This window comes from Lepisma saccharinum, chromosome 27, assembly GCF_977018435.1.
Source record: "Lepisma saccharinum chromosome 27, izLepSacc3.1, whole genome shotgun sequence".
Classification (NCBI taxonomy): domain Eukaryota; kingdom Metazoa; phylum Arthropoda; class Insecta; order Zygentoma; family Lepismatidae; genus Lepisma; species Lepisma saccharinum.
This window is the reverse complement of record NC_139255.1, coordinates 31490443-31517116: the sequence shown is the minus strand read 5'-3', so window position 1 is coordinate 31517116 and position 26674 is coordinate 31490443. Positions and strand designations below refer to the sequence as shown.

At 36.4% G+C, this 26674-nt stretch overlaps 1 protein-coding gene across 2 annotated transcripts in view; it reads right to left on the bottom strand.

Moving 5' to 3' along the window:
• The window catches only part of LOC145980423 (glutathione synthetase-like), a 67123-nt gene that overhangs the window by 37074 nt on the left and 3375 nt on the right, over positions 1-26674 (bottom strand). For both annotated transcript variants that reach the window (XM_083113512.1, XM_083113511.1), the window contains exons 2-4: positions 11972-12116; positions 11208-11391; positions 8175-8250 (exon numbers count right to left, since the gene is read on the bottom strand). In XM_083113512.1, coding sequence (XP_082969638.1) covers positions 8175-8250; positions 11208-11391; positions 11972-12071 — 360 coding nt within the window. In that variant the 5' untranslated portion in view covers positions 12072-12116. The remainder of the gene's footprint in view (positions 1-8174; positions 8251-11207; positions 11392-11971; positions 12117-26674) is intronic.

Genomic DNA, 26674 nt, shown 5'->3' with positions numbered 1-26674 from the left:
GATGCATTATCTCCATTGCTCTTTAATTTTGCCTTAGAATATGTTGTTAGGAAATTAAAAGAAACTAACGAAGGACTAAAATTAAATGGTATGACTCAGTTGTTAGCATATGCAGATGATGTAGACTTATTAGGGGATGATATAAATACAATTAAGAATAATGCTAAAATATTTTTCAAAACTGCTAAAGAGATAGGTTTGGAAGTTAACAAAGAGAAAACTAAATATATGCTTACAGGCTGAAACCAAGTGTTAGGTAATAATCAAAATCTAATTATTGATAACAACTTGTTTGAACCAGTTTCCAAATTCAAATACTTAGGAGTAATATTAACAAGTGAAAATTATATTAAAGAGGAAATAAAAAGTAGGCTCAATTCAGGAAATGCATGTTACTTCTCTCTTCATAAACTTTTGTCTTCTCGTTTAATATCTAAGAAACTAAAAGTTAAAATATACAAAACAGTAATTCTGCCTGTAGTATTATATGGGTGTGAAACTTGGTCCCTTACATTGAAAGAGGAACATGAATTGAGAGTATTTGAAAATAAGATCCTTGGGAAAATATTTGGACCTAAAAGGGATGAGGAGACAGGTGAGTGGAGAAGGTTACATAATTTAGAACTACATAATTTGTATTCATCTCCAGATATTATTAGAATAATTAAAGCAAGAAGACTTAGGTGGGCAGGCCATGTGGCACGAATGGGAGAGGAAAGAGGAGTTTATAGGATTCTTGTTGGGAAACCTGATGGTAAGAGACCTATAGGAAGGCCAAGACGAAGATGGAGGGACAAGGTTGAGATAGACTTAAAGAAAATCGGTAGGGATGCAAAAGAGTATATAGATCTTGCTCAAGATAGGGACAGGTGGAAGGCCTGTGTTGCTACAGCCATGAACCTTCGGGTTTAAGAAGGCTAGAGAGTGAGTTAGTTAGTTAAGAGTCGTAGCTCTCTAATGACACTGCAAATCGCACAACTTGAGCTGAACAACCAATCTGATTTGAACTTGTACCTCCTGTCATCTTAACCACTCTGCACAAAAAATAAATTTACAGCGAAGTATAGACTTGTACAAAGATAGTAACGAACAGTTCATGCATTGACAGGGACAAGGAATGGCTTTGTAAGTTGAAGCTTATATAAAGACTACTCCTCTACCTACACTCAAAAAGAGGGAACTTTATGAACTCCCCTCGTATTAGTCTGTTCCAACCATCAACATTTTCCTGGGTTAAATTGAAATACAAAAATGGAAAACAAAATACAAAAGAAACAAAACGAAATTTTCACTTCAATTATCCTGAAAAAAAGAAAACTGAACTTTTAAAAAATGTGTAAAAGCAACAAAATATATTAGAGGTTGAAGCATTGGTTGGCACAAACACACATACATACATACAAACATGTTATTACACACACAAAAGGAAAAAAATGTACAAAATTAAAATAACCTATAACCAAATAAATAAAGAACAGATAAATTTATGACAAAAAATTAGCAATAAAACCTTTTTCTTTTACAAATTACTAATTTTTTTAACTGCACCAATACTAAGGGCCTACAAAAGTACCTTAAATTATGCTATAATGACAATTTTTTAACAAATTTTTTTTTCTTTTGCCAAAGAATATAGAAACAAAAAAATTATATCTCTCACAATTTAAATTTTAAATTAAAATTTGTACATTTTAAAATTTCATCCCTAATAATAATATATAACATCATTATTAAGTAGTGTTTTCAGAGCATATGTAATTTTGTATTACACATATTAGTAAGAGTGCAGCCCTAAAAATACATTTGCTTTCCCCAATTCATTTCATAATCTGCAACAGCTTCATGCCTGAAAAATTCATCAAATATATTTAGGACAAAGAAATCAAATATACATATATCACCCCAATGTAATGGCATGAAGAAAAAACCTGCAGTGTACAAAAAAGGCACTGTAGTTTAATAATGAACTTGCATTCAAATTCCATCAAAGTTAGAAGAAATCAGTCTTACTTGTAACTAAATGTTTGGTTGTAGCTTTAACAAAATATTCTGTATTAGAAACTATTTAATTATTATTCAACACATATTTCTAATTGGATGGTGATTAATTGTAAAAAAAATGTTATTAAAAGGTAACCACGTTTATGAATATACAAACTGTGCTCCAGACCAACACACAGCTCACTACATTATTTCAAGAGATACATTTAAACCCTCCCAAGGCCAATCAAGTGGCTCTTTAAGTGGGTGACGAGTCATATTGCAGTCGTTTTCTGGCTTTTGAGATTGGAGTCTGCTATTTCTTATTTTCAAGTAGCTCCCGATTGTCCTCACAATGTCGGGACAACACATATGTTTTGGAGGTTACCACTGGGAATCCAACCTGGGAACACTCATGCCAAAAGTAGGAGTGGTAACCTTTTCGCTACATGCAAGCCCACTTGCAATGTACTCCTCCAAGCTCTGATCTGTAACAGAAGTTCATTTATACTTCTGGCCAAATCTGTGTTGGTGCTCGTAACAGCTGATATTACCAGCACTAAAGGTGACAGTACCGTTGTGGCAATTATGTACTTACCAAATACTTATTACTTTAAATTTTTTTCTCTAATTTTGATTTGATGATACTCCCTGAATGGTCGCAGCGTATCTGTGGGACCTACTTTACTACAAAATTTACCTTTTCTATTTTGGCTGTCTTAATGACCATTTTCTATCTCTCGGGTTAACCAGAATGAATGATGAAGTGAACAAAATATTATCAAAATATTACCTTCAAGCAGTGGCATGCATTCTGGGTAGGCTAGGCAAGCTCAGTCTATCCAGGTAAAATAACGAAATTGTAACAAGTGCGAGTGATGTGATTTCCATCCTTGTCGCTCCGTGTTCCCAGCAGCTCGCAAGCCTCCCACAGTGAGTATACGTTTATTGAATTCGGTGCTTACTGTACCTGCAGTAAGCGTACAAACATGTGTCACCTAGTTGCATTGGTCACATGGCGCATGCGTTGTGACTCACTATGCTTCGCCATTGAATGCATGGTAGATAACGGTAGGGGCAGCATACTCAGGGTTGCAAATTTGGTGCTTTTTACACCAGATCTGGGGTTTTGACACTTCAAGCAGGTGCAATTCAGGTGGTTTTTTTAGATTTTCTGTTGTAAATTCTGGTGCGAAAAATTGCATGCGAATTTTCAAATTGTAATGAGCTTTACTTCATTTATTGTTCATGACAGCTTCGTCGGGGAAGAAACCATGCCGGGAAATGGTCTTGAGATCCCCATGAGACCGCCTCAGGCGTCATGAAGTCGTACCCCACTCTTCCTCCAGGGATGCTAATTTGGAGCATTTTACACCAAATCTGGTGTTTTGAGACATGGGGCTGGTGCCAAATTTTTAATATTTGCGCAAAGGTGCAATTCTGGTGTCTTTTTATTTTTTATGTTGTTTTTTTTAGATTTTATCGTGTAAATTCTGATGCGAAGGATCTCATAGTTATATTCAATTTGTAATAGCTTCACTGGTGAATTAAAAGTCTAAAGATCTACGTATTTCAAATACACTGGAACGGATATGATTTACCATTTCATAATAACAATGACACTTTTATAGAATTAGGCCGCCAATTTGTTTCCACGTTCTCCCCCCCTCCCTCCCACTTTTCCTAACCGTAGCTATGGCTTTACCACGGAAAGTTGTGACACTATTGGAACAATGCACAAGTTTCAGAATTGATGAACAAACTATCCACACCCCAAGATTCTCATAAAGACGACGTTGTCTTTGTCAGATGATTATGATGGTTTATAAACGAAAATATACGATTTTATGCTATAATTAACCTTTTGGTAACAGTTTCATACATTGGAGACACATTTCTTCAATTTTACACAAGAAACTAATTACGGAAATGAATTTCTCCAAGGTTTACAAAGTTCATCGAAGTATTTTCTTTCATCATGGAATATATTTGACCGGGAAATCATGTATTTTTCAAGAGACATATCTCACCGACGCACAATTACCATTGCTTTCATTTGCTTGCCCTTCGACAACCAGATGCTGTGTACGTTTGATGACGTAAGCCCCTGTCAGTGTTTCAAACCCCCCCCTTTTTTTTTTTACTATGCTAGCCTAACGTAACCAAACCTAACCTAACCTTATCGGAAATGGTTTGTGGGGCTATCGTTCAGCTACCGTGCATAATGGTTTGTGGGGCTATCCATCAGCTACCCGTGCATAATGTATAATTTCCACTGGAGACGAACACGATGGTAGGTATTTGTCGGTGAAGAAGGTTGAAACACTGCATACCCACAACGTGAGTCAAGATGTGCCCGCCATATTGTGTGTTCCGGAAGCAAAGAAAGGAATAAAAAAAGCACTCAGAATGTGAAAAATTGCATTTGTTTTCGTGTAAAAAGCATAATGGCACCTTGAAGTATGTTCCGCAATACACAATTGGTAAGTACAAACCATGCGAAACACAAAATATGCGATTTTAATGTGGCTCCAATCTATGAAACTGGTACCAACCTTTTTATGATGTACCGCTATTTCTGGTGATTTTTTCGCTTTGCCTAGCACTTTTCTTGTGATTTTTAAATGGCAATCTAGCATGTTTCTACGCTGGCATTTGGCAACCCTGACCATAGTGGCCGTACTGTGATGGGATACCATGCACTTTTATTTGTGTGTGTGTGTGTGTGTGTGTGTGTGTGTGTTTTCTCTCCATGTATTTGCAGTGAAATGTATTGTATTGCAATGGCAGAAAGTGCATGTGTAATTGATGATGTGTTGAAGAAATCATTTGGTTCTCGCACTTTCAGTGAGAAACGTGATATTATAAATATAGGGAGACCTGTGCCAGCACTTCCAAACTTGAAACATTTACATAAAGAAAAGGGAAGGGATTATTTTCGATATTTTAATGTTCATCAATATGAAAAGACTGAATGGTTAGCAGGTAGCTGTAAACTGAGTAAATTATTTTGTTGGCCATGCTTATTGTTTTCTAATGAACGGAATGTGTGGAACAAAGAAGCATACAACAACCTGAATAATCTCACCCATGCTGTCACAAAACACGAACGATCTCAGTCATTTGCGTTCACTTGTTCAGCTTGTCAGTTTTGGGAGTGTTCGCATCGATACCGAACTTGCTCTGCAATTGAGAGCAGATGTTGCTCGTCATAATGACATGGTCAGGAAGAATAGGGAAGTTTTGAATCGGTTAATTGACGCAACATGTTTTTTGGCAATGCAGGAACTGCCTTTCAGGGGTCATAGTGAAAATGAAGACTCAGTTAATAAGGGAAATTACGTCGAACTACTAAATTTGTTGAGCGTGTATGATGTTACTCTACAACACCACTTAAGAGTCGGCAAAAACATTTAAGGGCACTTCCAACAGAATTCAGAATGACCTAATCACTGTGATTAGTAATGTCTTGAATAAATCAATTAAGAAAGATATTTCCAAGGCACAGCATGTTGAAATAATTTTAGATGAAACATCGGATGTAAGTAACAAATCACAACTGGCTACTACTCTTCGATATGTTCATGAGAAAAATGCAGATATTCAGTAAACATTTATTTTCTTTGTTGACGTAAGTGCTGATCTGCCAATGACCTATTCCATCATGTAGAGGAAATAATAAATTCCTACGATATGAAAGATAAATTGGTCACTCAGACATACTATGGAGCAGCAGTGATGGCTGGAGAATCACTCCGAACCAAAGTACAAGATAAGTATCCCAGAGTGCTATTTGTCCATTGTTTCAGTCATGTATTAAATCTCGTGTTGTCTCAGTCAGCTATGAACATAAAGGAGTGCCGCATTTTCTTTCAAACCTTGACTGGACTAAGTTCATTTTTTTCGAAGTCTACTAAACGTATTAGTGCCCTTCGTGAGTACTGTCAGAAGAAAATTCCACGAAGCGTGCCCACACGGTGGAATTTCACCTCCAGAATTGTGAATGTTGTGAAAGAAAACTGCGAATTGTTAATAGACTTATTCCAAAGTATTATTGACAACTCACCAACGTGGGAAAGTAAGACTGTTGTTCTGGCTCGAGGATACTTGTCTTTCCTTTGCGAATTTGAAACAACATTCATGTTACAAGTGTTTTCGAAGATATATAGCTACACAACATTCTTCAAACAAAACATTTGGACATCCTATAGTGTGTGGAAAAAGTTAATGAGACAAAACTGTTCATATTAAATGACAGAAATCAATTTGATGCATTGAGGTCTGTCATAAGCAAACTGGACGACGACTCAGAAAATGTACCACAAAAACGAAGATGTCATGAAACTAATGTAATTAAATATAGACGACTGTATTATAAGATAATAGACAATGTCACAGTTCAAATTACAAATCGATTTGAAAATCTCTCACACTTGGAATTTATTTCACTGCTCGATCCAACTAAATTTGTATCTTACAAATTAAATTTCCCTTTTTCCACCCTTGATGGAAGAAGGAAAACAAAATATGATTCAATTTTTGATTTCATCCGATTAATAAATTAATTAAATGTGCTGTATTCAGTGGAAGAATTTTGTGATAAATTTCCACATGAACTAGTGAAACATCTTAAATCAAACCAACTCCATACAGCATTTCCTGAATTGTACAAGCTGGCTTTACTTGTTTTAACCATACCAAGCACCATCAGCATTCGTTGAAAGATCATTTTCTGCCCTCAAACGCATAAAATCGTTCCAAAGATCAACTCAAGGAAAATAAAGATTGAGTAGTCTGGCACTGATGTCCATTGAGAAGGAAAAATTGCAAGAAATAAGAAGTTCCACTACCTTCTATGGAGATGTTATCGATGAGTTTGCCAAACAGGAACGGAGGATGGAGTTTACTTTCAAGTAAATAGGTATGACTTCTGTAATTAATAATTTCTTTTACTATCGTAACCAAACAATTGTGCTGTTAAAATGTCTTCATGCGTGACCATTTTGAAGCAGAAAATGTGAAATTGAAGTCACTTATACAGAGCCTACCTAACTGTAGCGAGCACCGCACGCCCCTGCCTTCAAGACCATTATTTGGAACTGAACTGGACTAAACCAGGTAAGTCAATGCTCATCAAACACCAGCAAAATGAAATTTCAATTGCAAAACGTTACTGGACATCTAAATGAAAAGGTACAAAAACACATGCTTTGATGAATGGAAGTGTCTAATCTATGAAATTAAGGAAAGCATATTGTAAAGTCCAGCACACCATACACATGGCAGAAAATAACATCACTACTTCATTTACGACAGAACACTGACTTACCTGTTCCTTTTCCTGACCCTTCACATTTAAAATTTGCTAATACTGACAACTGATCTGACATAAAGTTCCATAATGAACCTTGAATGGGTTCATAATGTATGTAATTAGGTGACTACAATGGGCTTTGCCTTAGAAAAAAGTACAAACTTCAATATTTACTTTTTGTGAAGCACATGTTAATATATTAAGAATATCAAGAGACTGGCACCCATTTATCAATAGATCTTTACAATTTGGTGTTAATCCCATCTTCTGCTTTTTTTTTTTACATTTTCCTCACTTTAATTTTAATTGCTGGTTCCAATGAAACACAATTTTATAAAATTTTGCCAGATTATATATTTTTTAACATTAAAAGTTCATCATAACATCACCCATCCTCATCTCCACGATTAATCGAAAGTGGCGGAAAAGCATGCAAAAAAAGTGAAGCAAAATAAAACCAAATCAAACAATTTAGACACAGACTCCTGAAACACATATAACACAGGTTAGACTGTGTTTCTACTTTACATATGAATCTAGTAATATATAGCTACCCCCTCCCACAATAACAAAAAGAAGCTTAATATATGCATACTACCAAAAGCACATATCTCATTTCAATTCTATTTGAAGACTGGCATTTTCTTAATACATAATGCGTGTGTCGATCTGAAGCATACACAGTGTGTTCTCATAAACATTACAGAATTATAATTTACATTCAGAATTGAGAATCAGCATCCAATTTCTTTGTAACAAATCAACATCAGTGCTCTCTGCTAAAAAGTGATTGCATAAATGAGAAGCATAGTCCCTTACATGCATGCTGTGTGCAAATCCAAAGCATGATTGAAATAATAATTCAACAAACACCACCTACCTGGGCCGAGCCTTCTTTACGAATGGTTTCATATATCCTGAAGAGTCTTCCAGTGAAGTCGTCAACTTCAATTGTGCTGCAAGAGTAAAAAAAATTAAGAATTTTTCACTGGATAGCAGCAGTTACTATGCAGGAAAAGTACATATAAAAATGATGACTTATTAGAAAGAAAAATTTATTGAAAGCAGAGCTGAATTTCCTGTGGTCACAGAGCTACTAGACAAACTACATAAGCTGCTCAGCAGACTACTAGCTTTATGTAACACCAAGTTGCTACTCATATTCATAGCACTGCTACTGAAGAATCTAGGTTCAATTTGTGATTAGGACTTGCCCAGTGTACTTTTTAAAGGGTGTGTATCATGACACTGTAAGACATGCATGATGTTTGTAATCATGCATGTCTTACAAATGTCATGTACAAATCCAAAATTCTTGACTTTTTCTTTCCTTTCTCCCTTATTTCTTAACATTATTTATCTAATCATCCCCTACTTTAGGGATAGTTGAAAATTAAAAAAATAGATAATTTTATTCAATGGAAACTCCCTACCACAAGGCCAGTTAAGATGGGTTGATTGATTGAGTTGGTGTTTTAAGTCCACTTTATGCACAGTGAGGCTAATCGGGACAGGACCTACAGTTTTAAGTGGAATCCAAACCACTATGTGCCTCCACCAGGAATCGAACCCGGTACCCCTTGATTACAAAGCGAAGACACTGCGCTATCGGCGAGGCCTCCACTTAAGATGGAAAATGAAGCTGAAGTTTAACAAGAGCCTTAGACTTACTTTAATTAGTAATGCATGTAAAAATTAATAGTAATGGCCACATTACTTTATTTAATATTTTTGCAAAAACTTCATGCATACAAGAATGCAATTCTTAAGAATCAAAGTGAGCAAATCTCAACCACATATCAATACAATTTTAAATTTCCAAATATTCAATTCTATCAAATCCCAGTTCAGGTATATAACAATGTAAATTCACTATACTAAAAAAAAAATAGCAAAAATTCTTGAGCACAAGAATAATTGACTTTTTCTTGACTGATAACACCCTGCTAATGCAATTACAAATTAAATACAGGCTTCATTGAACATATTTTTTGTATAAAATCAAATTTATAGATGGCCAATGAGTAGACATAAATTTATGGGGAATACTGAGAAAAGATATTAAAAAAAGGCTAGATCAATGGTCGATTTTTTTAGACCAATCAAGAATGGCTGTAAATTCATAAGTTTCTTCAATTGTATGTCAACCATCCCACAGAGAGTGAGCCTACATGGTATTTTAATTTCTTTTATCTAAAATGTAATATTTTATACATCAGATTGAAGTTAGAAACAAAGAATTTTGTGAATACTGCAAATTAAGTGGAGACCTCTATCTTGGAATTTCATGGTACACAACCAGATAACAGAGTTACCAACCCTATCACTCTTATGATCTCATAAGTTAAATGTTAAAACTAAGTTTAAAGTTAATACTTATTAATATTAAACTTAGTTTATACTTATTAACTGTAAACTTAGTTTTAACATTTAAATTATAAGAATGATAGGGTTGGCAACTCTGGTATCTGGTTAAGTACCATGACCAAGTATCTGCCACTTTCCCTCCAATTTTAATGTTGGCATGTTCATGAACATATATCAGCATATTTAGCAGAGATTTGAAGTAAGTCTAAATTTAATCTTTATTTTAATAGTCATGGCTATATTGTAGAAAGAGAACTAATTGTAGCATGGAGATGAAATTTTTTTTTATTAGATAAATGACATGTGTTGAGTGTCAGTTTTCAGAAAGTCCCGCACTACATTGGCTGAACTGCACCCTGACCAGAATTATCTGAAATTCGTCGGTTCCTGCACAGTGCCTGGTTAAGAAACAGACGCACAAAGACGATATATACAGATATTTAATTACTACAATACAAATACACAATAAACACGAAGTACAGTAAATTTGGATGCAAAATGTGTATCTACAGTGCACTTGTAACCGTGTGCATGTGTCAACGTTCCTCTCTCAAAGACTTGCTTACGACGACTCTGGCCAACGCCCAGAGAACGTGGCCCAGCTCTCGGAACGTTCTCAAATTTCATGTGTGGGTGTAAGCTCCCGTTCTTAAAGTCTCCAACACATGTCTAACTCACACATAATATAAAATCACTTTACACTGAATGAATATACACAAAATGTAGAAAGAATATAAAAACACTAATTATATACATTATTCACTGAACAACATGACTCTTAGCGGGTGTGAAATTTATACATTTTAGCTCCCAATAACAAGAGTTTGTACAAACACAATAGACCGAAGTGAATGAAAAACTGTAGTTTGCAACAGTGGTGCATTTCTACAACCATGCAGTCACTTAAAAAAGCAGTGTTGCCATCATGGTAAGGAAGCACGACAAAAGACCACTCTTTCAGGATATGTAATCCCCATCCACAAATTTTGAAAACTGGAGGTCTCCCACTTGACCCCTAATTGTCGTTCATTGGAACTATGTTTTTTTTTTCATTTTTGTCATGATTACATGTAAAAGTAAAACAAATCAGCATACTCAATTCTTTTCCTGTAGTTTACCGTTATTACAAGCATAAGAAAACAGTTTTTTGTTGTGACGTTGTCTGTGAAGGGAGCTGTTTTCTTATGCTTGTAATAACCGTAAACTACAGGAAAAGAATTCTACAATGCAAGCAATGCGTACATACAAGAAAAACTAATACTCAATTCAATGCATTTATTAAAAATAGTAACAGTAAATATATTGCTTTGTCTTTCTAGTATGTCATATCTAAATATGAACAAAAAGGACAGAACTGAATTATCACCTGTATTTTTCAAGAAATGACACGTTAATTGCGGCCACCCATCCATCCTCTAAAGAAACACTCTTTTGACCCTAGAATTTTAATACATGGTTGGTGGTACAATACACGTAACATTCGGTAATTAATGTATATTAAATGTACACAAATTCTTGCTTACAATGGACTAAAAATACAACTAACCTCCTCAAACTCTCCGACAAGAAATCATAGTTATGTGCCACCTTATGCATTAATTCGTTCAGGATGGGCTGGATGGCGACTGCTTTCTCGAACTCCTTCCTTGGAAACGATGACGGCACCAAGACAAACGGGGCAAACTGCAAAGAATCTTTCGAGAAGGCTGTTTTTGATCTCATGCAGGCACCTAGGAAAGAGAACAACAATTTAACACAGTTGCATTCATTTCCCTATGAAAAATTTGCATGAAAAAAAATATAACAACCTGAACCTACCATTTCAACAGTTTATCAATCACTCGGTAAAAATAAAACTTTCTTTTCTGCTAAACATGGTAGAAAATTACACCCTGTATGTTGTTCTGTCATCTGAACTTTTGGACTGACATTCTTCAAAGATGGAAGCAATTCTATACAATAATTACAATTTTACAAGCACGTTCTTCTCTGTATTTGTAGAAAATAAGTTTACATTTGTGCCAAACTAGTGCAAACATCAGAACAACAGTCAAAGCAAATGTCACAAATATTCACGAGATTGCTCTGGGCGAAATCTAAACAGATCTAATTTTCAGATTTTGAATATTACAGTGAATTTTCTAAAACAACCTTGCAGCACCAATGCAGCCTTTAAAGATAATGAATACTACTTCAATCTTTTGTTTATATGTTGCTGTATTTAAAAATGGTCTTTAGATCGGACAATATAATTTGTCATTTCAGTTCAAAGTTATAAATTGAATGAATAGCAGCATCTAGAACTCTCACCATGCATCAATGCCCAATCTTTTGCTTTGTCGACAACGTCCTCTAACACATCGTCCGGCAGGGGTAGAGGAATACACGGATTCATCCTTGGAATATCCATTATTGTCAGCAGTGAAGAAAAACAGTACTAAAAATTTTGGGTTATCTGAAATTGTAAAAAATATTTAAAATGTAATCTTCAGTAAAGTTCAAAACTCTTCTCAATAACAAATAGTTAGTACAAGACAACTTTTTGCTCGAGTATTAATTTGACCTGTTTAAAGATAGATTGAGTTTGTGTTTTAAGTCCACTTTATGCACAGTATGGCTACTTGGGAGTGGACCTACAGTTTAATGTTTAAAGATAGATTAACAAGAATGATGTACTCTACAAAGTCCTGAAGTTGCATAATATTATCTACAGGTTTATTGTTAAGGAATATCCTGGTGAAAAAGTAGATAAAGTAAGCAATGAACAGAGGTAACAATAAGTTTCAACTACTGTATGTTCTATACTGATCTGAAATAGAGACTAGGGATGGACGATATCGGAAATTTCATATTGCGATATATCGTCAACAAAATATCATCTCAGATGATATATTTTTTTCCGTATCATGATATCAGCGATATATCATCTCCACAATATATATCGCCAAATATTGACGATATATTGCCTACACAATATATATTGCCAAAATATCATGATGATATATTGCCTACATAATATATATCGCCAAATATCATGACGATATATCGCCTACATGAAATATATCACCAAATATTGTGATGATATATTGCCTACACCGTATATATCGCCAAATATTGTGACGATATATCACCTGAACGATTTATACTGCCAAATATCATGACCATATATCGCCAAAATATCATGACAATATATCGTCTAGTTGATATCGCCTAGACAATATTTTTTTCAATATCGCGATATATCGTCTCGGTGATATTATTAGTTTATCTGCAGGCATACTTTCTACTCTTTTTTGTTCATATATCAAATATTACTTTACACACATGTGATATCATGAAATAAATTATGTACCTTGTTGTAGTTGATTTAAAATGCTTAAATAAATAAATCCCGACATTGCAGCCAAAATCACAATTGACTTTCACCAGGAGCAAATAGAAAAGAACATGGTGTGGCAGGTATTGTTGCATGTCAGATCACTGTGAAAAACTAGTTTATTTAATACATGTAACAAATGTAGTAAACAGTAGTAGTTGTGAAGAATTTTATTATTTATAATAATCTTCCAACACCTACATGACCCACACTTTGATACCAAATGTCGCAACAAAATGAACAACTTATCTTCTCAAGGTTTGTAAATTAATTTTCAATCTTTCTCTGGTACAGAATGTACAAAAAATATAACAAATGGTAGTCAGACCAACATGGTGACTCCAGACAGCAGGTGCTATTGCCAATGCCTGATGGGTGGATGAATTAATGAATACAAGTCCACAAATCTTAGCTATAAACAAAGTACACTAGAAATAACTATGTATTTAACTGAGTTAAGTTTTTATGAAAGTACTTCAACACTACTTAACTTTTTATATTTATTCATGTTTTCATGCTTAACACGTTAACTGCTACAAAAGAAGAAAAAATTCCCTGGGGTCACCATGTTTTATTATGATAATATAAAAAAAAAACATTAAAAAATATGTTTCTTGATGATTACATGCAAAAAGTAAAGTGCTCCCCTGTGCTTTGCACCATGCCATGGAGGCGTATTGGGGGTGTGGTTTCCTCCAGGTAGCCACTTTATACGACACTGGGTGGGTACCAGAGCCACTTGAACAGGTGGGAAAAATTAAGGTTCCCCCCGCCGGGATCAAAGCCACATGTCAAGATTAGATGAAAATTTGTTATTATTTGTTTTATGTGTGCGAGTCATATGCAACCCATGCAGTGCTAGAATCAATTATTACGCTGCATGCCATGCGAGTCATATTTATTACTTTTTTTTAGCATTGTTATTGTTTCTTTTTTCTGAGCATTGAGTCTTTTGCTCTGCCATATACTATTGTTCCGAGGAGCTGGAAAGCAATAATTCAAGGCCAAACGCACAATCGCAAAAACTTGAAAACAGTTCATGAGTGAAAATGTCTTTTATTTACTTGTCAGATTTAAATTAAATTTAAAGGCAAAAATAAATATAAAATAAGTTAATGTACATCTATTCATTTGATCCACGGTTTTTAAATTGTTTGTATTAATTGTAACAATAACAGCAACACACAATAACAGCAACACTAAATAAGATTTTCATGAACCATCTGCAAAATTTTGTCCATGGGGCCACCCTTCATGCAACATGTATGTTATAGCATGGCAGCGTGAGTTGCCTGTGCACCACGAGGCTCCCAAGGTAAAGAGAGTGTGGTAAAGGGGTGTGCGGGATCCCAAAAAGTCGAGACTGGGATTGGAAAAAAAAATCCCACCCCCATCGGAACTTCGGGAAGCGAAATTTTTATTTCCAGTCAACTTGTGAATGCGGGTTCATTTTTTGCTCTCTGATTGGCTGTTGGAAAGTTACGGTGCTCTGATTGTGAAAATATTTTATTTGCGCTGGACGTTAGGTTAGGTTAGATTAGAAAGCAGCAAATTTGCGCTGAAAATAGGAAATAAGATATTCTCACAATCAGAGCACCGTAACTTTCCAACAGCCAATCAGAGACCAAGAAATGAACCCGTATTCACAAGTTGACTGAAAAAAAATTCACCTTAGGGAAATGACGTTCCGACTTATCTGGAAATACCGAATGGTCATTTTAAAAAATTAATTATTGGCGTTTTTGTAAGTGTCTTGAACTAACTGGAAATTGTTAAGTTTTTATTCCAGAAATGCAAAAACAATCAGTTAAGGTGAAAATGACATGTAGAATTTGAGATCTGCAGAGTTTCGGGAAATTTCGAACACCGAACACTTCCCGATGGGAAATTGTGAATTCTTCCCATCCCGACCAAAAAAAATTCTGTCCCGCACACCCCTAGTACAGAAATGTGTGAGTTAAATACACTTCACGAGGCCCGGGCATAAAACCAGAGTGACTTAAATACAACTCACGTGGCAGTTAACTTGTTAATTAATACCTCGGCAATGCTTTACAACTTATTTCCATGAAAAAATTACATGCAATCTGCCCTTTACGATATAGTGGTTACCGGTGTACATGCAATATACATATGGATATATTAGTGGTGTTAGAAGCAAGATAATTTGGATTAGATTGCACTAAAGTGAGAATCATAGAACTTAAGACCTTCTGTAAACAAAAACACGTGTACCCTAACAGTGTTGCAAACTTATGGAAAAAAATAATCCACATAGCTTACAAGGTGTACGAACGTTCCATTTGTCAACAGATGCGGAATAAGCAGTGTATCACTGAGTGATGACCTGTTGAAAGTTATTGAATGTATGTAAAAAAAAAAAAAAAGTTAAAAAATGTACATCTTGCCTGGTAGCCGATTTTCAGACTCATCACCGAAGTTCCCTGGCTCGACTCCCGGCACGGGTGTTATTTGTGAGTATCCCTTCATCAATTTCATCTGACAATCACTCATTCTCATCCTCGGGATTAGCCAAAAGTGGAAGAAAAGCAAAGCTAAATGAAAAAAATCAAATAAAAAATGTACATCTTATCCCCCAGAAGTATGACTGTTCCGTACTAAAGGATTAATTTTCTATCATATTTTACTAAAAAAACCTTGCTAGAAGAATGTGACACATGGGATAAATTACGTTTTGAAACCGGGGTTTCTTCATGAAATTTATTTGATGTTGGAAAGTGTTATGATTTATTATTATAGATAATGAAAGTAAGCTAATACATATGATTTGATTGACTAAATTAATAATTATGCAGCAAAGACACCAAGGGAAACTAAAACGGCAACTTAGAGAAGCATAAAAGTGGGGAAAGAAGATTGTACGCTACATATAAAATAAAATGCATATTTGGGGGTGAATTTTTAAATATTGTCACATTTTTCTTCTCTCTTGTTGTGAGGTGTTCATTTTAAATCAACCTCCCTCACCCTACGGCCTGCCCTCCTTCACCCGCAAAAGTATTCCGGAGTGTGAGGATGTCACCATCTGGATGGTGAACACCTCTGTATTAGAGATAGACTCCTGCGTCCCACCCACTTCCCCATCCCCGGAGGATCGTTACTGACAATGTGAAATCACACTATCATATGCCGACAATCGACATACTACTTCTGTTTCTGTACTTGACTTAGTGAGAAGTATTGTGGTTGGCAACAACCTAATAACGGATTTCTTCCGCATCATGTAGTCCGTCCTATGACAGTACGCTAATGGAAGAAAAACATGTAAATTACATTGGATTATACATTTTAAAATATATTTTCATTAAAGGTTTCTGTTTATAATAATAATACGTGATTATTGTACAAATTACAATCGATCACGTGAACAGCAAGGAAAAAGCGCCAGTTTCGAACATGGCGACTTCCATGCGTGCAGGAAGGTCTCCCGTGTTTTCAGAGTAGTCTTTTGGAAATACACCCATTTGAAAAGTGGCAAGAAGCAGGTTGTTCTTAACGTTTATGTGACGTTGTGTCGGTGCTATCCTGAGCAAGCAGTGAAGTTGGTGTCCAAGTGTAATTGTGTGTCTGCGTCTTTGTGTTTTCAGAGTGGTGAAAGAAAGGAAAACGACCGGTCAAGTTGTGAGTCCCGCCAAAAAAACACGTTGTTGCTCGTATAAACAAGTACACCGATTTTGAGATAAGCGCAATACAATGCGAGGTGCTTTCGTATTCTTTCAATCAAAGAGCCGTCCTGTCCACTGTGGAGAAGATGTTGATAGTGATGATTGATGACGATCTCCCCAATTTTAGCAGTCGACGTTAAATCGCCTCTTGTGCCACGTTGAGTTCCTTTTTGGAAAGCAAATTTGACAGACCGTACTCTGACAGGATGATGTCTGGCGCCGAAAATGCCTCAAGTTCAAAAAGGAAGTACTGAATGAAGGTAAGAAAATACATTACTTGCATGAGACGTGCGTAAATAATGTGCTTATTATCGTCTTCTTGTTTTCTAGTGCCCGAGAGAAAGATAAACAATCTATTTTTATTCCCCGGCTTATCTTTGTTTAGCTTCTGCTAAAACTGGCGGTATATTTGTTGCACAAGGGAGAAAACACTCCACATGTCAACAATGTTGGGCAATAATTTGGTGGAAATAAAACCAAAAGACTTGAATTACTGAAACGAATCTCTCTCTCTCTCTCTCTCTCTTGTATAACTTTGGCTCTGTCATACTGAGAGAGGAGGGGGGAAGGGGGATCTGTTAACCCAGTGTCAGATAAATTGAACTTTTGGCGTAGAAAAATATGTTCATTCTTGAACAAGAACCCATATTTAATCATTTGTAGAAAATTTATTATACTTCAATGTGTAGATTATCAGTTAAAATAAGAATACGTTTTTCCATGTGACGAAAAATTAAAGGTTGCGAGTGAGCAGCATTTGATGGCCGCACCATTCACGAACAGCTGGCGCGGAGTGACACGTTACTCAAAGTGAAACGGTTGTTTACAGAAGGTCGGAAGGTTCGTGATTCTTACTTTAGTACCGAAAGGGGCAATGGTTCCGAATGCTCAATGATTTTTTCAAAGTTTTATAGGAGAAAGAAGAAGTATTGTGGAACTGTAGAAATGATTGATTGATTGATTTAGTTTATTTTACTTCGCGTTTTGTGCCTCTTGGCTAATTTGCGAAGATGGGGATGAGTGATGAAATGATAAAATTGATGAATGGACATTCACAAACAACCAAGCCCAAGCGGGATTTGAACCCGGGACCCTTAGCGTCGCAGCGCATCCGGCGAACTGTAGAAATTATCCTTGCAGTAAATTTGAACGTTGATGGAAGCAATTATGACTGTTCTGAAAAATGCAATTTATCGGTGAAATAAAAACATAAAAAGTATCTAATGCAAGCATCCACGTTTCAAATCGACATGGCATTACTCGCTCATAGAAGAAAGAGAAAGTATTGCAGAATTGTGGTTGATTGATTTCTTATATTATGAGCCCTTCAGCACTTAGGTTTCTTTTGCCCATCACGAAATATGGGGATACGCCCATTTACTAAAACACAACTGAGGACAGGCCTCAAACAAGAATATAAAATATAAGTTAAAAGCTTCCTTTCTCAAAACTGTCATTCAGAAAAACTGAAAGAACAAAAACTGTCTGACGACTAAAATTTCCATACATAGGTTAAAAGCTGGGGTTGTAAAGGGGCACTCAGCACACAGCCCTACAGGTAATTAAATTTGGTGACCATGACCCTCCGTATCCCCACGAGAAACTGGAAAATTATCAATCATATGAACGTATGTTGTTGTCTTTAGCGTGCGGAGATGCGTTACAAGTGAGTAATTAGTGATTTTATGTTGTTAGGTTATGTCTCTTAGGTTAGGTTTTATTAGCATAAATCCATTGCAAATTTACTATTTATGCTGATAAAACTAAACCTAGCTAGCCTAACATAACAACTCTGGCATTCCTCGTCTGACGTCTAAACGCAAGGTTATGCGATAAGGGAGACCCGTTCTGATGGAAAAGCGCAATGCCTTTGTTTGTTAGGTTAGGTTCTCTTGGCATAAATAACAGAAGTCCTGAAAAATAGCAGTAGTTGTAAGGTTAGGCGGTACTACTTTACTATAGGGGTGACACCTATAAATAATTTATTTCACACTTTTTTACATTGCTAATGTACTATTCTGGAATGCGGAACATTTCTTTAGGTGAAATAATGAATTTCTAACGAAAATAATGTATATTTCTTACATTTACGAGTACTTACTGTTACTCGTTATTTCGATTCTGTAACACACGTTATGGCGATAGCGTACTGGTTCATCGCATGTTGTGATAGTGTTTTGTCGATTTATGCAGTGGTGCAACCGTGTTCACCGGAAAATACCTACTTTCGTGCCCGAATTTGAAATTATGCTATACCTCGCAAACCATTGACATTAGCCTCACAAACTATTGGCGTTAGCACCACAAACCATTTTCCGTAAGGTTAGGTTAGGCGAGCATCATTTAAAAAAAAAAAAAATTAAAAATACTTGCCACGTCATGTTATACTGAAAACACGGCGAGTTTAAAACACTGACTACAGGGTTTACGTCCTCTAACACACGGAACTTTGTGCTCTCGTGCAGAAAGCAAATGGCGGCAGCAGAAACAGCATGTCGGACAGAGATTTTCGCAGAAAACAACAGGCATTCGCATTAAAATTGATCAAAACAACATTCACGAACTTCCACAATGCTGAAGAAAATTATTTGCGTAAGTACTTTCTCCTGTAAAAAGTAAGAAATCTGTCACCCCTATAGTAAAGTGTTACCGGTTAGGCCTGTTAGGTTTGGTTCTCTTATCATAAATACTACAAGATACAAAAAATTACAGTCTATTTGCAATAAGAGAACAAAACCTTAGGCGTTCACTTGACACATTTCGCACCAGCAACCACAGAGTAATGTATTAATTAATACTCTCTGCTCCAAAGACAGAGTGGGAACGGCCTGCTTTCAAGTATATCATTTACTTTGAAAAATTAGGTTTCATGGTTACAGCAACCTCCCCTTCTATTTAAAAATTTACAAGTGTTTTCTTTCTTTCCCTTCGTGGGTAATGAAAATTGCTTTAAAAGAACTGAGATAGTGATAATTTATAATCTTCTTTTATGTTTCCTTGCGTGTTCAAATAAGTGGCGAATGTGGTGCGGGTTGCGAGGAATTCAATGTGCCGCTGTCACATTTTGAAGGTATATATCTCGCTTATTTGTGGTTTCCGCATGTTAAAATGACTTTCCGGTACCTTAAAACAGCAAAATCTCAAGATGGAAAATAAAAGTTGGATTTTTCGAGGAGGGTACAGTTGGTCACCAGCCCGGAAAAGGTGCCAGAGCCTCGTTGGCCTGCAAGGTAAGAATTTACAATACCGGACCCTTCCGTAATTTCTATCCTAGTTCTTATACTCATGAAATAAGTAGTCCCGATGAAGTATCTGAGGTTAACATGTGGGGGTGACGTGTTGAAATTGTTAATTGACGTGTAGAAGTAGTAATATATGCTTTTCAATTACTGTGATCGTTCTCCGTATACAAGCATGGAAACTACATGTTCAACGTAGCATTTCATTCACTTGTTCAGTAATCTGCGTGGTGTGAGGAAGATGGCGACTTTGAAGGTAGGAAATAAACTTCTTTCTTTTGTAAGTTTTTTTAGTAACTTTTAGATGGGTACATATTAATAATAAAGGGCATTCGTTCATATTTCACATAGTCAATAATTTAGGACACTTGATCACGATTGCCCTCCAGGGAACGCCGCCTTAAAGTAGCAAAGACCGTGCAGGTGGAGGGGTTTGTTCAGGCTGAGAGCTATGCCAGCAGTAGAGTTTTCTATCAGCAGGGTCACCCATGCTGGACAGGTCTCAGAAGAAAAGCCAGACTAAGGCGTTCTGCAACGTCCCATCTTACCTATATATTCTATCCTAATATTCCTACCCTATTCTATTGGTCTGGTCAATGGCTCCAAAGGCGGAAGAAGATGGATGGTCATCTCAACGGCTGAGGAACCTATAGGAGTAATACCTCTATATAAAACCTTGGTCCATCTGGCTCCGGATGGTAGTACCTTGTAAGGGTCCCTTGCCAGGGTTACGGTGAAGTCCTCAACGGCGGAAGTGGCGGAGAAGAAACTCTCAACACGGATTGCGGAAGAGGCAACTCAATCTGACTAGAGTTTAAAAGTGAGGATTTGCTGCCTTGCAGATGGAAGAGGGATCTTCAAAGGCTAGGGGAAGAAACCCCAAAAGAACATCTGGCCAGGAGGAGGCAGCCCCTCTATTAGGCTAGCCTGGCGTAGGTCCAATAACCCACCCAGAGTGAAACAACAAATATTCAGAGAAATCAAAGGAAAGAATATGGACGGATTCATTGGAGGCAACAAGGTAAGGATAGGGCAACGACATTTGGAACATGGAATATTACTTCTTTAACAGGTAAAGAAACTGAAATAGTTGGAGAAATGGAGAAATATAAAATTAAGATACTAGGAGTTAGTGAAACTAAGAAAAAAAGGAAATGGAGAGAAGATCCTGGATAAGAATTACGCACTTTTCTACTCTGGAATAAGTAAGAAAAACAGGGTTAAGGAAGGAGTAGGAATTATTTTAGAAGCAAACTACAGAGCAAAAGTGATAGACTGGGAACCAGTGAGCTCCAGAATAATAAGAGTAAATTTAGATCTAGAAGAAAAAGTAGCACTTATACAAGTATATGCCCCAAGCCAAGATGCAGAAGAATTTGAAAAAGACCAGTTTTACACAAATCTCCAAGAGATGGTGGATAAAGCCAGAGATATTACAAGGCATTATGTGATAATGGGAGATTGGAATGGTAGGATAGGAATTGAAGAAGAAAGAGGACACGGGAGTAAGGGAAGACATGGAGCTGAAAGAACAGTAAGTACAAATGGAGAGCGAATGATAAACTTTTGTATAGATAACAACTTGCTCATAGGTAACACATTTTTCCCACACAAGCAGATTCATAAAATAACTTTTGAAGCTGGAAATAGAGGAGGCAGAAGTACAATAGACTACTTTACATACACCAGGACAATGAGATATGCAGTACATGATGTTAGGGTATATAGAAGTGCAGAGCTAAGCACTGAACATAGACTACTCATCATGAAGACAGGATTTAAAGACCCAAGAAGGCAGAAAACAGAAAGATATACAAAAATAAAAGTAGCCCAACTACGAATCCCAGAGAAAAGATTAGAATTTGAAAGAAGATGTAAGATCCACCCTGGATCGTACTTGGTTTTATGGGTCTATTGAGCCTCGGCTTCACGCTCAGTATCTCTTCGGGGCTTGAGTCTCCTCGGCTCAAGGTTCGGGTTAATCTGGCTGCTTCAGTCCTCGATGTAAGGTCCCTCGTAATTCTGGGTCAAAGGTTCTCAATCTACTTATAGATCTTGACCAAGATTCTACAAGCAATCGACAATCCTTCCTCACACTAGGTTCTGTCGATATCCAGTTAAGTATCCAACTTCCTTTTCTTTCTCCAGCCTCTGACCAGAGAACCGAAAATTAATCCATGACCACAGAAAAAGAAAAGGTGTACCCTGACCAGGGTTACAAACGTTGACTACCAACAGTCTATCGGCCGATCCCGAATTCCGGTATATCTCAAGACAATCACAACCCTCTCAATTATATCTCCTGACCAGGAGCATAGAACAGAGAGAACATAAGCCTTCTGACCAGAAGAGCTAAGTAACTGTCCTAAGGTAATCCGAGAATGAACTAATTCCTAATATCGAAGTGGATGTAAACGCAGAAGTTTGAACGTTGAAAGAAAAGACGATTATACGAGTTCCGCATTTATCAGAAGTTCGAATACAAAAGGCCACGGGCCACCGAGCTTCGTTGCTTATATAGCATTTCTCGGTGCTGTGATGGATTTACAAACTTTTATCTTAACACTAATTTTACATCACAATAAAATACAAATTAATTAAATATCAATGAGGAACATAATTAGTTACGTGTAAAAATTACTATTTTTACCCTTTTGTGAATATTAAATATGCAATAGAATTTTAATTGTTACACTCAGTATTTAATTTGACCAGGGAGTATGGCTTCTTTCAACTCCCCTCTCTCCCTGCAACGGCCACGCGATATGACAACAAAGAAAGAGAAAAAAATTACATCAAAATGTTAAGCAAAAAATATTTATATACAGGTTTTGTCTTGCGCGGGCATAACTTTCTTTTGCGTTAACGTAACTAAATTTTTAATACTCTGTCTTGCAGTAAAAGAATCAGGGATTATTATGATATAAGTCTAATTATTGTCCGCCAAGGGACACAACAGATATAGCGTGGGAAAGACAGCCTAATCTTTCGTCTTTTCCCTGTGACAACGTTTTCATAAGGTTGAGTCTGCCTGGCTCTTACACAATAGCGTTAGCTTTCTTGCATTGTTGTCACCGATAATAAACTTCCAGCTCAGCTTGCTGGCAGAAAGAAATAAACTCTTGGAACTTATATCTAACACCAGGATGATTAGTTTTTTTTTTATACGAGGTGTGTTCCACATTCCTTGGTAATTGCCATTTACATATATAATTATAAGTACAAAGCAAAGAAAATTTTAAGTTTATATACATATTTGTAATGTGAACACTGCTAGAAGTTACAAAGAGTGACAGAAGAATTGAGCATAAGAGAACAAGAAATTAATGGGTAAAATACATTGGAACAGTCAAAGACCTTAAAGGGAAATATGGAAAGAGAATAAGGAATATAGAAGATAGAGAAGGGAACATCAACACAGAAAAAGAGGAAGTACGAAAAGTATGGAGTGAATATTATGGAGAAATGTTCAAACAGAATCAAGAAATGGAAGAGAGAGGTAATGCTGAAGAGAGAGTACAGGGTGAGTGCCAAGATAGAAATGGAATAGAATTGTTTGAAGTGAAGGTGCAGATGAAATATGCCCAGAGTTTATAGCCTCTCCTCAGTAGCTATAAAGGTCTACACAAGAATTCTGGAAATGAAATTACGAAACAAAGTGGAAAACAGACTAGAAGAAGAGCAAGCAGCATTTAGAAAGGATAGTCAGACACAGGATCATATATTTACACTGCAGCAAGTCATTGAGAAGGAATTAAATAAGGAAAGAGAAATCTGTGTGGCAGAAGAGAAATCTGGGAGCAGCTTTCGATATGGTACCAAGAAAACAACTATGGGATGCACTGGTGAAAATTGGAACATCTCCTGCACTGGTACAGAGAATACAAAGTGTATACAAAAGAGAGACAGGAACAGTCAGATCTGCAGGGAAATGCTCAGATGAATTTAAGATAGAAATAGGAGTAAAACAGGGAGACAGCCTGAGCCCTCTTCTGTTTATTATCCTAACGAACCAGATTATCAGACAATGTAAACTAAGAACTGGGAGATACAAAGAAGGAAACGGAAAGATGAGACCAGTTCGAGTACAATCATTTGTATATGCTGACGACATTGCCCTGGTGGCTAGGAATAGAGAAGAGTTACAGAAGGTGGTAATTGAATGGGCAAGTACAATAGAAGACAAAGGAATGAGCATGAACATAGATAAGAGTAAAGTAATGGTAGTGACAAAAGAAAGAGAAATGGCAACCCTAAATATACAGTGGAAAGAGAAGCAGCTGGAACAAGTAAACAGATACACATACCTAGGAACAGTCATAACCTCAGATGGAAGAATGGATGAAGAAGTGAATAATAGGGTACAAAAGGCAAACCAAGTGTACTATCAACTCAACAACACTTTAATTGGTAAACAGGAAATAAGTAAACAAACGAAGATGATGATGATTTACAAGACAATCTACAATCCCACATTGCTGTATGGAACAGAGAGCTTAACATTAGTTTTTCTTGTATGTACGCATTGCTTGCATGATAGAATTATTTTCCTGTAGTTTACGGTTATTACAAGCATAAGAAAACAGTTTTTTCTTTGTGACGTTTCAGGAGAACACACACTCCTTTCATCAGACATTTATTTTCATTTTGACTAAAGATACAGTTATAACAATGGTTAGTAATTTTTAAACAAAAAGAATCTGTTATATAATGGATGTTGTCAATGTTACATTGTTGTAATATAGCAACTTAACTGTGAAAAAAGCAGTCTATTTTATTTTTATTTTAGAATTATTTTTTTTTTTTAATTATGAATCCCAAATATCATCAGGTAATTCAAATTCATCATTGTTTTCACAAAGTCTCTTGATGTTTTCTGTTACATTAAATTTTAAAGATGGTGGCTTACTTCATTTGTGAAAAAGAAAACTCCACACTGGATCTATGTTACCATTTTCATTATTTAATTTATTCCAGTGTTCTTCTGCAATGAACGAGGCTTCCCAGACATTCAACTCTGTGTTTCCCGTTAATCTTTTTAAAACCCTGATGAAAGGAGCGCGTGTTCTCCTGAAACGTCACAAAGAAAAAACTGTTTTCTTATGCTTGTAATAACCGTAAACTACAGGAAAATAGAGCTTAACATTATTACCAAAACAGAATAGCAGACTTCAAGCAGCAGAGATGAGATACCAACAAAAAGTAGTAGGAAAGACTAGAAGAGATAGGATTAGAAATACCACCATTAGAGACCAGTTACAGCAAAAACCACTATTGGAAACAATAGAGAGAAAGGTACAGCAATGGTTTGGACATGTTAACAGTTGGGCTGAAAAGTTCATAGGCTGACTCATAGATGGCGTTACTAGAATTAAATCCATGTGATTTTTACTTAGTACTAACCTTCAAAAGATACGTGTATAAATTTCACAGCTGCCGGATAATTAGTTCGTGAGATATAGCATTGTGAGTGAAGCAGCTTTTGTTATTGTGAAAAAATGGATAAAAACAGAATTTCGTGTGTTAATAAAGCATTGCTTTTTGGCGAAAAAAAATACTGTTGAAGCCAAGGCTTGGCTTGATAAACATTATTCGGACTCTGCACCAGGAAAATCAACCGTTGAGAAGTGGTTTGCTAAATTTAAACGAGGCGAAATGAGCATCGAAGACGATGCACGCAGTGGACGCCCCAAAGAGGCTGTTACCGACGAAAACATCAAAAAAGTCCACAAAATAATTTTAAATGATCGTAAAGTGAAGTTGATCGAGATAGCTGAGACTTTAAAAATATCAAAGGAACGTGTTGGACATATTGTGCATGAATATTTGAACATGCGAAAGCTGTGTGCAAAATGGGTGCCGTGCGTGCTCACAATCACAATCACAAATCAATGAAAACGATGGCAAAATTATATGAATTAGACTACGAATTGCTTCCCCATCCACCATATTCTCCAGATCTGCCCCCCAGTGACTTTTTCTTTTTTGCAGACCTTAAAAGAATGCTCGCTGGAAAGAAATTTAGCACTGATGAAGAGGTAATCGCCGAAACTGAGGCTTTTTTGAGGCTAAAGAGAAATCGTACTATAAAAATGGCATCGAAAAATTGTATGACAGCTATAATCGTTGTATCGCCCTCAAAGGCAACTATATTGAATAATAAAATCGAATTTTGTCAAAAAAATATTTTTTACTATGTTAGCCTACGAACTTTTCAGCCCAACTGTTACAAGAATGGAGGAGGATCGCAAGCCTAGACAGGTGCTGGAGGCCAGACCAGAAGGCAAGAGGGGAAGAGGACGACCAAGAGTTCAATGGGAAGAGTATGTGGAAAAGATAGGAAAGAAGAAAGGGAAAACAATGCCGGAAGTCCGAAAACTAGCCTTGGACCGAAAATTGTACAGGAAGTGGATGATGGAACCCGACGCTTAATGGCAGAAGGGGATGGAAAAGAAGATGATGATCATGATTGTGAAGTTGAACTTTGTTGCTCATGTGCTACGAAACTGACATTCTTTTGCTACGGTGCCCCACAAACAATTCACGCATAGCCCCAAAAAAACATTCACGGTAAGGCAGGGCGTGAAATTTCCGGTCACCAGGTCGCCACCGGCGACCAAAAGTTTTGGGCTGGCGACTAAAATTTCGTTGTTTCAAATGTGTGTCAAAAACGCCTCAAGAGTTCACCTCTTGAGAGAAACGGCAGAAGTTA